This window comes from Fusarium venenatum, assembly GCF_020744135.1.
Source record: "Fusarium venenatum strain MPI-CAGE-CH-0201 chromosome Unknown EDB82scaffold_4, whole genome shotgun sequence".
Classification (NCBI taxonomy): Eukaryota; Fungi; Ascomycota; class Sordariomycetes; order Hypocreales; family Nectriaceae; genus Fusarium; species Fusarium venenatum.
This window is the reverse complement of record NW_027072132.1, coordinates 6075641-6089641: the sequence shown is the minus strand read 5'-3', so window position 1 is coordinate 6089641 and position 14001 is coordinate 6075641. Positions and strand designations below refer to the sequence as shown.

Sequence of the window (14001 nt, the reverse complement as noted above, 5' to 3'; positions counted from 1 at the left end):
TGATGTGCTTATCACACATTTCTCAGCGACTGGACCGTTCCAAGCTGATCCTCCTCCCACAGATGATAATCATGATAGGACGGTCTGGCCCGTCGCTAACTGGACAACTCTCAAACGTGCTTGGTTGTCTGGATTCACAACTGCTGCAAGCTTGCTGATCGCGTCAGATAACAGTGGTTCTGATCTCGACTTCCAACCAACCAAGACAGTTTGAAGCCATATGGCAATGCCGAAAAGACCCTGCGTATTTCCGCTTTATACACTCCACCTTTATCCGCAGTGTTTGAGGTTGATCCGGCGGTCAAGTTGAATGAATTATCGGCGTCTACGAAGATCTATTCAGTCCAAAACCTCCACTATATCTGCGCCTTGCGGCGGATATAATTCGTGATGACCACAAAAATGGGTATCAGGGTCCTCTTTCTCCACGACTCTTGCGCCATTTGATGATCTACATCGTCATCGAGCAGATAGAAAATCATGTAAATGGAAGAAACTCCATCCTTTGACTTATCTGTGACACATGTCTCCGCCGCCACCTCTGGAGAGATCTCTCCAGCCACACCTGGCACTCCATATTTTTCCGAACAATGCCGGTTCGTCTGGGGAAACACCAACTTGACATTACTCGCCAAAAGTCGATGACTAGAATGCTTCGGTGCTTCTTTGACAGGGAAGATTCCATGGAAGAATTCACTCACATTACCTAAGGCATTCTCCGCCTCGGCACAACTTGCAAATTGCAATGTATTGCGATCCAGACACCTGAAATTCCTCATCGCCTACACCCGAGTTAATCTCGCTTCAGTGGGTCTTTACCGTTGAACACTGAGAAAAAAACCAGATCCCTACTACGGACCGCGCGCCCGGGTGCCAGTGCCGGTATTGATTAATTGTTGACATGGAATAAGTTCAAGTGCCAGGTTTCTTTTCCAACGCTTCGGTTTTCGATCTCGGTCATGAATCGTTTGGTAAATTACGGCCCAGCCATTTTATACCGGGGGTGAATAACAACTGTGTCCGTGTCAACCCTCACCGTTGTCCTCCAGGAGTTGGAACGAAATAAACTTTGATATTGACACAATGCTGGTAATATCAGGCCCATTGCCGTATTTACTGTGTGGATGTGGATGTGGATGAGTAAGAGGTTAAGGAAGAAGACGTCATATACCACACTCACTGTAACCATATTACAAACTGCGATTACCCGCGGGAAGAGACAACAACACCTCTGACAGTTTTGTGTACGAATTGCCAAGAATTCAAGACTCGTCAAAAGCGTATCGCAGGCTGGATCTGATTCATGCTCCGTCTTCATCCGTCTCGCAACCCAAGTCATTGAGCGGCCACTGGCTCTAACCATTCTCGTTGTGAAATCTCTTTAATAGCGCCTAACCGGCGTAATTGATGTTTGACCGCCGTTATGGACGATAGAGTTCTCGCTTGGGTATTCATCCGGTGCGGAAGCAGAAGCAATAATTTCCTCCTGTATCATAACACAGCATAATCCCCCCTTGCGACGTTACCGACTCAACACCCATGTGAAAAAGCAATTACTTACTAGTATACGTACGTATCCGACACTGCGGACGGACGGACGGGTGCATTTGAAACTTTGATGTTTGCTTTGGCGATTCATCTTAAACAGTGTCATAACCCCGGACACGGGCTCGTTCCTAGCTCCCCCAGCCGAATGGACGGTAGGACGGCCAGGTACGGAACGCTGTTCCACCCTTCCGAAGGCCTACTTCCTCCTGGCTGGCAGCCTCGTCTTTTTACCTGGCTGTTTTCTTTTTCTTTTAGCCGCGATAGGTTTGAGTCGTTCAAGGACCCTGGGAGTCAACCACCGCTTTGACTAAAGACGTCTCCACTTAGAGAGGCCCTGCACACTGACCCGAACCGGCGGTTCTCCTCACCTCCAAGGCTGGCGATGCTCATGGTTCGTCCGAATTGCTTCCTCCTGGAGCACTGGCCCCGTCATAACGTAAAAGAGGATCCTCTTAATACGGGTGCATCTTGCAATAGAGCCGAAGATTGTGGCTTATCTGAGGGGCTCACGGGCCTTCTGTCAGGATTTTCTAGAGCTTCCTTTTCTTCTTTCTTGGAAAGTACCATGAGTGCTGTCCACCTTCTCTTTCGGGATTGGAAGTCTTATTGGATGCAGAAAAATATGCAGGTGGTTGTGGGCACTAGAAGGAACGGTAGAAGGTTCTTGGAAGGCCAGTCAGGATGTGTCATGAAATCATTCAAGTGTGTCAATTCGATGCATCCTTTGCTTGAGATGTGTTGCTCCTGAATCGTTCACTTCAGTCATTGCAAAACCTTAAAAATACTGTCTCTTTCCAAATCTCGGACATGATTCCGTGCTACCTCGGATAAGGGGAGTGCCTTCCGGGTTTGAAATAGGTTTAGGTTCCGCGATTCCCACGTGTTTGCGGTCGCGGTTGCGATTGCGGCACCGCGGAGAAGATCACAGCGAGGAAAGTGAGGAAAGTTCAGCTCTTGCCTCTTTTGTCCACAGTATCTTATCGGCCGCACTTTTTGCGACATTGCCGGAAAGAGACCGAGCTTAGAGAAGGAAAGATAACTAAAGTTGCCCGAAGCTGGGGAAGAAGGGATCTGGTTCCATTAATTACCCCTTTTGGCTTGAATTGTGAGCGGGCCAATGGATGGATAAGATGGAGGGGTGTGAGTCTTCCAGCGAACTCTTCAGTGGTGAAGAAGCCTAGAAGGTCCGCTAGAAGGTCGATCATTCAATGGAACCGCTTGGTAACGCGGGTGAGCGAGTCGCGTAGGCCTTTATTCTTCATCTGAAGGCTTCAAGTCTGCCACGCGATTGACAGTTTAGACGTTTCATTGGCGATGGTAATGCATCAACAGAGTTGCCACGAGTTTGACCTGAGTCTGAGGGTGTGCGTTCGTTGACATCTCAGCGTCCTTCCAAGCTCTGATGGTTTCATGAATGAATCGCAACTAATACCTGTTACCCCTGGAGATGCGACAGTCTCAATTGAATCCTGAGTTTTCATCATTAGACATGTCTAATAATGCAGACGTTTTCGACGAGACTGCCACAGATAATAGCAGGATTTTCTGAGACACTTGTTTCCGGACGATCGAGAAATATCCTGACGCGGTCGATTCTTAGGAAGGGAGTTTGATGCGATCGTTGTATGATAGAAGAATCATCAATCATCAATCAATCAAGGACGATTCAGGTCTTGACTGCCAAGGCACACTGAGATGTCACTGTGATCTCCGTACGCCACAACGTGGTGAGCGCCGCCTACGCCACGACTCATCGCGAGAGATTACCTATTTGGTTGAAACCTAAACCGATCCCTTTTGCGAAAGATTGCAATTTCCACTTCTCTATGTCGCGTTGGCGGGAAGTGAAGAGTTTTCGTGTCTAGAGTATGACGTCGTACAAGCTGGAAATGTGATGTGTCGTCGTCAATATCAAGATTGAACCCCGGCCGAATTCATGTAAATGGGAATGCGAAAGCGATTGTGGCTTTTTTTACTTTGCTTGTTGCATTGTCGGAAGTGATGTCGTAGGCTGTGATACACCGGTACTGACTGCTATAGCCAGCTGAGGTGATACTGCACTCATCCACAGCCTGTAGTTACTGTCACAGTGATGAGGCCAGGAATAGTATCACTCAGGTTGCATTCGCAATACGGAGGCCGCGGGGATGAATATTGATTACGCATCGTACAGTATCTGACATGATATTGGCTCGGATCTGTCAGCTCCGGATTTACAGTTGAGCAACACAGCCAGCAGTGAGGTGTGTCTTTGTTGGTGATTAATTAATTCATCTGACAACGGATTGTGTTGTGTTTAGTTGAGTCTCGTGATAAAACTCGCCTTGGCTTGGTCCCCGAACTGTAACAATCCAGCGCTTCATGTTTCTACACGTCCTTGCATTTACACTGGGGGCTGAGGCCAAGGCTGCCCAGGCGGTGATGACGAAGGGTCAGCCAGCAAGCATTACGTCTGATAGCAGTGCCTCGTCATCTACTCAAGGATCATGATCATGTTATGGGGTAATCCGGGGTAACTGTAAAACTGGAACTGTGTTTAGTGTACGTACTGTAGTTTCAACTGTCCGATCCGGTTGACTTGTTGTTGCACCTAAAGTTTGTCGTTCATAAGTAATTAGCTGTGTTTCTGGGGTTATTGGTCGTTGTTGATCAACAACGATTATCAAAGTATTGCGTTGACCTCCGATGGAGGGTTAACTGTAGGGTAGGTAAATCATGATCACCTATAATGAGCATGTCACTGAGCGACAAAGGGCGTTGTGATAATCTCATATTGAGGAATCATGATGGAGTGCGATCGATAGACATGTAAAAACGTTTAATTAACTTCATAGCTGGAATTTCCTCAATAGTTCCCTCCTTGTGATGCCGTCATTGACATCGATCCTCAACCTCATACACGCCCTCTGGATTCCTTTGATTGAGCCTAATATGAGTGATTGCATGTTTTCTTCTTGATCCGAAATCGGCCCAAATTTAGGTTATTCGTCTCGTCTCGTCTCCTGACAAGGGCCAATCTCTATCATCCCATCCACGGCATGCCACCTCCCACGATAATTGAGTGGGGGTATAAAGTAGGTACGGATATTGGTCTCACATATCAATATCACGTCAATCACATCAGACAAATCACTTAAGGTCTCAATGAAACGTTTCATCTTTGCTATTTTCCAGGTACCAAAAAGTAAAATTAATTAGAGCAATCACCCGCTGCAGCCTCGCAAGCCTCAAGGCCGATCTGGTAGTTGTCTCTTTAGTTTCCTCATCTGATATTAAGGTTAAGATGCCGTTTCATTGGATATGATAATGCCGTAACAGCGCCATGCCGCCAACAAACTGCCGGACAAACAGCTGAACAACAGAAGCAATCAACAACCAATAGCCCCTGTAAGAGTGCCATCTCCAGTGTCTCACTCTCAGGCGTCAAGAGCGTTAAACCAACGTTAGGCTCGGGTCAGGTGCTTGCCGTACCTTGCCGTACCGCACCCGTCCCGATGATCTTGCATCCGTTGCTTGATCCCTTTTCCCTTGTCTGGTCTTGTTTGCTCTTCTCCCACTCACTTCTCCCCCCACGCAAGGGCAACAGACTCAAACTCAATCCTACGAACAATTCTCAGCCAAGGGATCGCTACACGAGGGACGATCCTCTAGTTCCCGCCTCGCTTTTGCACTACCCTGCCCTTGTTTGTATTCATCTCGCAATCAACAATAAGGGGGACAAGATCAATTAAAGTGTTTGCTTTGACTATCGTAGGTCTGTGCCCCCGCGGCAGTATTTTGCTTTTCCGGTCGATTGTTGATCAACTGTCTGTTCTGATTGTCTGATTATGCTTTTCTTCTTATCCGCAAGTCTAACCTGTATATGTCCTCTCGTATTGAAGACTTGCTTGTTGAGCTGTCTGTCACCCTACCATATCATGTTTCGAGAAGCGGTCAGTTGAGATCTATCCATCCCACTGCAACTAGGTGCCGGGTAAAGAGGGATAACAGCACGCCCACTAACCAAACCAGACCAAATTATGCGTGTGCTCGCTTTGACTGACTGTCCCGTACTGCAGACTGCAGCCTTGCTGGCTTCGATCCAACCTGCCTATCTACCTGCATGTGCAGCGTAGTGCAGCGCAGTGCGTCTTGATTTTACCCTACACCGATCAATATGTTTCAAGATTCTGCTGTATCAGGTACTCAAAACTTGGCTTTCACCGACTACGGCTCAAACGCCATACATATAACCTAGCAGCATACCGCCTTTTGAAACCGCTATCCTCTTGCTCGCAGCTTTTAGTGAATATCCGCCTGCATGTATGCAGGCACATTTTCAATACTCAAGTTGTACAGCTGCAGTACGGTGTGCCCTTTAGATTAATCAACTATGCGCTGGCTCATAGTTGGCGCGCATTCACCCGTTCGTACACGACAGCAGACTATATCAGAAGTGGATGTTGTCCCTTGCAGCTACCCTTGACTTCGACCTTGACAGCATGTTCGAGTGAGTCATAGTAGAAAAATTTTCTTAATTGATTCTGTGACGTGACTGTAGGGTGCCACAGTTAACCGAATGGCTCTTTTTATAGTCGGGGTAAATTGTTTGGTGGTGAGGCTATCTACGTGTGTCCGACCCGTAATGTTGAGAAGACATGTGATGTGAGGAACAACACATACCGCAAATTTACCTGTTTTTTGTATGGAACTGCCGTGCTCTGACGAGGTGCCTCCGACCTGACCGAAACAAATATTATTTGCCTATGTATCGTAAACTTGAGTGAGTTGAGGTTGGGCTGGGTTAGCGAGCTACTTTGGGTATTGAGCTTTAGGGTAAGTCTACTTCCCACAATGATGGTGAATTGGTATTGTTCTGTATATTCCCATAATTCCATTGGTGTATTTTAAATGGAAATCCTATTATCCCGCATAAAATGAGTTATTGCAGGCTGAGCAAGAATGCCCAGAAGAGAAGGAGACACATAATAGGAATTGGAATGTGAATATTGATAGGCCAGTCTTTTTGTCTGCCTAGTTCAACTTTCGTCCATCAAAGTAGAATTTTCAGATCGAAGAGAAGACTTAGAAATCGCAACTACTTGTTGAATATGAATTCTGGACTCTCTTCCATTAAACGCACAATAGAATGGGATAGTGTTGCCCATATGTATACTTTGACCTTGGGACCTGGGCTGCTCTAAATATATCAGTTTGTATTCCAAGAAGATAGAATTCAAGCCAAACGATGTCTGACAATAAACAACTGTATGGGGGTGCCCATGATGTATGAGTTGAAGACGCAAGTGAATAAAACTGAATCATCCAGGTCAACCTCAGCCTTATCAGGCAGACACGCTAGTAGAGGCAGGCTGTGACAGAGGCTTTGTCATGTTGCATGACGAGGAAGACTTGTGTATAAACTACTGAATGTAAGTTCACCCTGTTGTATACTTCTAGATCTCTACAGCCTGAACATGTTTATATAGAGAAGTGAAGTCCGATCTTGGTCTCTCGACTCGTACGTAGCATGAAAAAAGCTACAATCCCGATGAAATGTTCGGAACTCTCGATCAAGAGTGAGAAAAATATAAGAATTCAGGTCTCCCGGAGTCGTCTCCTTGTATTGTGTCTAGATGGGAGGAACCTGAACAGTTGTAACAACAAGACACAACAATATGTTGATACACTTTTGCAACAATGCCACATATGATAGCATGGAATACTACTGTGAGAACAATGCGTTCCTCTCTTCAAATATAGACCGAGTCGCAAGCATCAGCCCATCTTCTGCAACCACAACATGAACGGACACAAACTAAATGCTCCCTAGTGGAGGGTACCTTACGGAAAGGCTGTCTGTGAACCACTGGTGTGGGCTAGTTAACGATAGAAGCAAACGTTAATAGCGAACCGCAAGAATTCAAGACATTCGACATACGAATAGTCGATAACGAATAGGCTTAATCGGTGCCGATGGCAGCTCGATGCGAACGTGAAATGTGGTTATATATCTTATCGCCGAGAGAACTACAGGACTCACAGTGATTTGTAGCTTCAAAGACTTCGTAGTATCGAATGTATGCAAAACTGCAGATACGCCAAACTCCCCCAACTCCTTCCATGTTTAAGAGCAACTGGCACCTTCAAACAGTAACTAACCAACCAAGTCTCATGCCACCAAAATTCTCTAACTGCGAAGCGCCTCTAATCGGTTGCGCATCTGATCCATCATAGCCTCTGCATCCTCCTCCTCTTCCTCTTCCTCCTGAGGCTTCTGGGGTTCTGGCATGGGCGCGACAGGGAGACTGGGTTGCTTGCGGTCCTTGAGGACTTCTCCTAGAACCTTCTCCACCTCACCCTCGGCCTCTTCATCTTCCATAAGCATGTCTCCGTCCGCGGGAAGTACATCCTCGACCATCTCCTCGATAACGCCCGCCTTCATCAACTCCACGCTCAGTTCTTGCATGGTCCCCGCCAGTTCGGGCAGGCGGATAAGCGAGTTGACATCCTTCATGATACCGACACTCGCCCGGATGGATCCCTCGATCTTTCGCACGGCAAAGGCCTCGTTGACCTGCATCTGCACCGAGGAGAGCTGCGCCTTTGATGTGACCAGGCGTTGCGATTGTTTGCGAGCGCGAACGAGCTCACGTGCAAAGTCGCGGGCTTCTTTTTGAGCTTGTTGGGAGCGAGAGGGATCGCGCTGGCCTCGTTTATCGGCTTGAATAATGAGATTCTTGGTCTTTGCTTCGACTTGCTTAACGGTTTGGATGTCGCGATCGAGCTTGCGCATGTTTTGCCGCATCAATGCATTGCATTTGCGCATCTAGAATGGTCGGTTATGTCAGGATGCCATGTTGAACGAGAAGGGCTGGCGGTGCATACCTGAGCCTGAGGATCAGGCTTAGCGAAGAGAGATTTAAACGTTTCCATGATGGCGGTTGGATGTACGAAGAGGTGGTAGATAGGGAGTGAAATGCCCGAGCCAATGACGCAACCGTGGAAATGAACTGATGGCGGAATAGACGAGTCGCGTAAGGATGTATGCTGGGGGCGAAAGTCGATATAGAAAGACTAAAATTCAAAATACACCACCAGAAGTATATTAGAATGACAAGTGTCTCGATGCAGTTGAATTAGCCGCAGCTAGTTGTTAGATGATGTTGGGTCATGGTGGTGAGGCTCGCTCGTGTGCAAGCCTCAAGGCTGAGTTGGACAGACAAAGCCAAGATCTGATTGGCTCGGAAAGCGTAAAAAGGGACAGGGGACTTGTTTAGTGGAAGCACCACCAATTCGGGGTCTTAGAACCTGGAGCAACGTAGAGCTATCATTCTTTTTTAGAAGTTCAACTTTAAACATCATGGGTTTTCGGTTGGGAAAGCTAGCCATTGAAATTAGCTGCATTCTGGTAGTCCTGCGCAGATACTTTTTGAGGATTTGCGATCTTCATACTGCTCATCAAAGTGCTTGAGACTGGCACTGATATTATTCATTCGCCTGCTTACCCCGCCATCCAGATGCCGACCGCGTGTAGGTCCTGTCCCAGGCTGCCATTGAACGAAATCCTCTGCATATGAGGGGTTTCGGAATTCGGGCAGCTAGTAGAGGGACATATTTCATAATTAAACCCTATTATTGAGAATTGAACCCATGGATTCGCTCCATCAGATCTGGAAGCATCTCGTAACCGCTCATCTCATCACCAACCTCCAATTCAAGGCGACAAAGCTCCAGTACCTTCTAGGAGTTCCAGCCCGTTAACAGTGGGGAAGCGCCGGTGATTTTCAAGGGGCGGGATAGAGACAAACGTCAGAGTGGGCACCTTGACGAAGGCGATAGCAGTGTACTTCTCCCGCCACTGGATTTGCCTGTCGATTCAAGTACCCCCGCATCTATTGCCCCTCCATTCTCTCCCCTTCTTAGACATTCTACCATCCCGCCTGTGACCAGCGACAGACCGTGCAAGCCTCACGCCTGCCTGCAGCAAAGCATTAGTAGCTGCTAATAGGGACAAAGGACCTACAGAATGCAGTAGGAGCTAAAACTGCAACTCCTCCGCTCCGCCCACCAAAAACTCGACCAGCTCGTCTCCATTCGCCTTGCATCATCTGAATCTTTCGCCTTTCTTCTTATCTCTTGTTTTTTACTCCTTCACGACAAACGTCCTTTTCACGATACTCAAGATACCCTAAAGACTTTTCCTTCACAATGTCTGACACTGTTTACCCCGAAGGTACGTCGCTACTCACCCCTAGCCTCGCCCTCGTATTCCCCTCTCCCTGATGCAAGTCTTGACGCATATGCTGCCAACATTTTTCGTGGTGGTTTCAAGCGTGATCGCTTCTTGCGCACACATACAATGCCCGTATGAAATCACATGCTAACTCTTCTCTAGTCCTCTGGGCTCAGCGATCTTCCGAGTCTGAAGCTTCCAAGAACTTCATCTACCTCACCATCTCCGTCCCTGATGTGCCCAAGGACAACATCAACCTCGACCTTCAGCCCACCAAGCTCAACTTCACTGGAACCTCATCCACTCTCAAGAGGAAGTACCATGTTGAGCTTGAGCTCTGGGGCGAGATCGACCCCGCAGAGAGCAAGATCAACCACACTTCCAAGAACGTTGAAATAAAGCTACAGAAGAAGGAGCTCAAGAACGAGTACTGGCCCAGACTACTCAAGGACTCCAAGCGCGTCCACTTCCTCAAGACAGACTTCGACAAGTGGGTTGATGAGGATGAGCAGAACGAGGCCCCTGAGGACGACTTCTCTCAGTTCGGTGGTATGGGTAAGTTGAACAACATAACCACACTCAACAACAACAAACTGACATACAAACAGGTGGTGGCATGCCTGATATGGGCGGCATGGGTGGCGGCATGGGTGGTATGGGCGGTATGGGCGGCATGGGTGGTGACTTTGGCGGCATTGACTTCTCCAAGCTGGGAGGCGGTGCTGGCTTCCCCGGCGCTGAGGGTGAACTCGACGAGGAAGAGGGCGACGACGAAGACATGCCCGCGCTCGAGGGTGACGACAAGAAGGACGCCGTCCCCGCTGCTGCCGCTACTGAGAAGAAGGATTAAATCCAACAAATATGATTGTTTGACGTTGCCAAAGGCGAGCATTTCTGAACTATAGCACAGGATTAGGCTGGGTAACTTTGGCGTTGTGCCCATCAAGGCAGGCTTATTTCTCGGATATGTAGTTTGCACTGCATTGCCTGTTTCGATATGGAAGCAAAAAAATGGAAAAATCGTTAACCTATGACTTGTTCACTTGCATATGCTTGTAGAGCATGCCGTGTGAACATGAATGATCCCATGACTTGCAGAAAGACATACCACGTACATGCAATGCGCCTATTCATCCACGGCAGTGACATATAGCCAACCTTTTTGCATACTTGCGATTTGTGTAGGCAGACAGCACGAACTTATCATCATCTTTTTTACCATATTTGGGCGAAGTCATAAAATCAAGTATTCAAAAGCAGGGCAAAAGTGATACGTTAACTCCCTAAAGTTAATCTAATGCAGCAGTAAAACTGGATAACCAAACCATCGCAAACCCTCCATAAACCATCAGCCAAATTTGTGGTATTTTATTATTAATTCTCCCTCATCGCCATCATTACAAGTTGCTGAGTTTACTGATGTCATGGTTAGCATTGCTTTCTTTTGAAACACAGACGGAGATACAATACATACAGCGATCTCATCCATATCAGCATCAGCAGTGGCAGCAGGTGCGGCAGCAGGAGCAGCAGTGTTGCCAGCAACCTCAGGGGCAGGGGCGACAAAGTAGTCAGCCATCTCTGAATCGAGTTCCTCTTGAGTCTTCTTTGCAGGACGACTGCTACGACCGCGGCGCTTCTTGTTGGCAGCGCCCTTCGCGGCTCCCTTGGCGGCACCGGCGGTGTGCTTGTCAGCAGCAGCGGACTTGGGTTGAGCCTTGGCCTGGGACTTGGGCTGACTATTGCGTTGTTAGAGGTATTCGCGTATGAAGATACAATAACTTACGAAGTACGCTCAGCGAGGGTCTTGGCAGCAGGAATGACTTTGTCAGCCTGAGCAGCCCCGACGACGATCTCAATCTAGTTCTGTTAGCTATCGAAAAGTTCAGAAGCAATGGGTAACATACCTTGATTGGTCGGTTGTCGACAAGAAGACCATTCAACTTCTGGAAGGCATTGCTAGCGCCATCGGACTTGTGGAAGGTCACGTTGGCGACACCGCGGCTCTGTGAGTTGGGGCCGTAGACAAGCTCTACTCGCTTGATAGGTCCAACGGACTGGATGAAATAGTCCTATTAGAAAAGCGTCAGTATTCCGAAGTGTATGGTTGAACAAAATTCGTCATTCCATTTCCGAGCCTTGGTCATTCCAGGTCCGGGAGAATTTTACATCGCCAAGATTTGGTAGTCGTGATGTTGAACAGCAAGCAGAGCAGCGAGACAGCTTGAACCCCCGATCTGTCACCTGAAGGTTTAAGATCAGTCGAAGCATACGAGACCACACCCACATGGCTCTCATTCCGAATGGCCCACTACTCAGGGACCCAACCCAAGTTTTACTACTGCTCACGTAGTACCCAAAAAGATTTGCTGAACAATAAACACATAGTTCTTCGTTCCCCAATTTGAACTGGCTTTAAGCCAACACGACTTCGTTTCAGAATATCTTCGAGGGGCATCTGCTGCATGTGCTCACTGCTCGCTTGCTGAAGTTGATGCGGGATTCCAAATGGCAACGTCCTGAGGAATCCCTGTTGTCCTTTGGCTGGTGGAATGCGCACATCGGTAATGACAACCCGCATCCTGTAAGATCAACGCTACACAGGCAAGGAACGCTGACCAGGCGTTTCCTTCAAGATCATTGCGCGACAAGGATGTTCTCGACTTCCGACAATGTACCGTTTCCAGGTTTTACCAAGTCGAGGAAGGAGAGTAGGCGTCCGATAGCTCCAGGCCGAATCGACAAACTAGTCGGACAGACGCGACGTCGAAGGCAAAAAATGAGAGCGGCGAAGAATAAAAGGTCGAACAAAGTCCGAGGGCCTTAAGAGGCACAGCGGAAACATACCTTAATCTGCTGCTCCGAGACGTCCTTAGGCTGAAAGAATTGTTAGCAAAATCCATGCATACAGAGCCTTGTGCAGAACCTACCAGATTGCTCACTATGATCTTGCTGTCCTTGTTGGGAGCGGCCTTGGCCGGGACGGGCTTTGCGCCAGAACCGCGTGCGGGCTTGGTGTTCTTCTGGATACCACCGATAGGAGCAGCCGCGGCTGGGCGTCCAGCAGAACGGCGCGGGTTGGAGCGACGGCGAGCACCACGGCGCTGGGCCTGGGTGATGTCGTCAAGAGATTGGTCGAGCTTGCCAGACATTGTGATGTGTTATTTGTAAACGTGCGACGAAAAGGTCAAATAAGGACTGAAGAGAAGTCTTGACGTCGATGGCGCGAAAGTCGCGTTGGTCGAAGAGAATGTAGTTGCGGAAGCTGGAATAATAAAGTCTGATAGACTCGAGATGAAAAAAAAAAGACCCGCGTACGTGATTAAGCGGTCGAGATTAAGAAAGAAATTATTTGGGTTGGGTTTGAGAGTGGGCGTAGATTGATGGTTGAAGGTTGAAGTTTGGGGATGAAGGAAGAGGGAGGGAGGGAGAAAGGCGACAAAAGGTAGGGACAGGAAAACGGAGTAGGTGCTGCCTCCTCGCTCTTGCATCAATGCTGTTACCTTCAGCTCCAGGCACATGCGCCACCACAGCCACAAATTCGAGTCGACCTGGCCAATCAAAAGGCAGCTTGAAAAGGTGTCAGAAAGTTTAGAGCGTGGTGAATCATCATAAGAAATAAACCGTCTAAGCACGGGTTAAATAAGCCGTATAGTGACTGTGTTATTTTATTCTGTATGTTGTCAGAGTCAAGTTTTTTGTTACGCAGAGGACAAGACAAGACAAAGCTCTGTAGCTAGGACAAGACCACTAAAGAGGTGGCAGTGCATTGACGGGACAGCTTGCAAACAATCTTTACTTTATTCGAAACAGCACATCGCGATTGCTGAACAGCTCCGTACACAAAAGGGGAAAGAGTTCACACGCTTTTGCTTTGCGATCAATAATCCAAAAGAACTTCTCCGCGAAGCTGCCTGGAAAGCAACTCAGGTCGAGCCAAATTAGTCTGCAGAACGTTGATATTATGGTGCGTCACTATCGGCATCACTGTATGAGATCCGTTCCGGGGAACACGGTAAGCATTTTGAGATTCGGTAGGAATTGTTCAACACTGTATTGAATATAATCGAATCCCGTCCAACAATGGTTCTATGCGGCCCCTGATTTGGTCATATCGAGCCCAAGCTCTCCGTTGTGGGTACGTTGTTCGATCTTTCGAAGAGTTCTCCTAAACGCCGAGCAGTACTTTTCTGCAAATTGGATATCCCCATTCGTGAAATTATAGAATGCACAGTCGT

At 47.9% G+C, this 14001-nt stretch overlaps 4 protein-coding genes across 4 annotated transcripts; 1 reads left to right on the top strand and 3 right to left on the bottom strand.

The window, feature by feature from the left end:
- Positions 1–877: 877 nt before the first annotated feature.
- EDB82DRAFT_347953 (uncharacterized protein) lies at positions 878–1646 on the bottom strand. Its single transcript, XM_065607524.1, has one exon. It carries the CDS (start codon positions 1361–1363, stop codon positions 977–979), a length of 387 nt encoding a protein of 128 aa, XP_065463530.1. The 5' UTR covers positions 1364–1646; the 3' UTR covers positions 878–976.
- Positions 1647–7352: 5706 nt separating this feature from the next.
- EDB82DRAFT_517237 (Snf7-domain-containing protein) lies at positions 7353–8728 on the bottom strand. The gene is made up of 2 exons (XM_025725215.2): positions 8416–8728; positions 7353–8356 (listed from the first exon to the last, which is right to left on the bottom strand). The coding sequence occupies exons 1-2, from the start codon at positions 8461–8463 to the stop codon at positions 7718–7720; spliced, it is 687 nt and encodes a 228-aa protein (XP_025593836.1). The 5' UTR covers positions 8464–8728; the 3' UTR covers positions 7353–7717.
- A 608-nt stretch (positions 8729–9336) lies between these two features.
- On the top strand, positions 9337–10898 carry EDB82DRAFT_347790 (HSP20-like chaperone). Its single transcript, XM_025725214.2, has 3 exons — positions 9337–9763; positions 9926–10318; positions 10372–10898. The coding sequence occupies exons 1-3, from the start codon at positions 9739–9741 to the stop codon at positions 10611–10613; spliced, it is 660 nt and encodes a 219-aa protein (XP_025593835.1). The 5' UTR covers positions 9337–9738; the 3' UTR covers positions 10614–10898.
- Positions 10899–11105: 207 nt separating this feature from the next.
- EDB82DRAFT_347712 (uncharacterized protein) lies at positions 11106–13000 on the bottom strand. Its single transcript, XM_065607523.1, has 6 exons — positions 12694–13000; positions 12611–12640; positions 11671–11835; positions 11550–11623; positions 11238–11502; positions 11106–11179 (listed from the first exon to the last, which is right to left on the bottom strand). Exons 1-6 carry the CDS (start codon positions 12913–12915, stop codon positions 11177–11179), a joined length of 759 nt encoding a protein of 252 aa, XP_065463529.1. The 5' UTR covers positions 12916–13000; the 3' UTR covers positions 11106–11176.
- Between the last annotated feature and the right edge of the window lie 1001 nt (positions 13001–14001).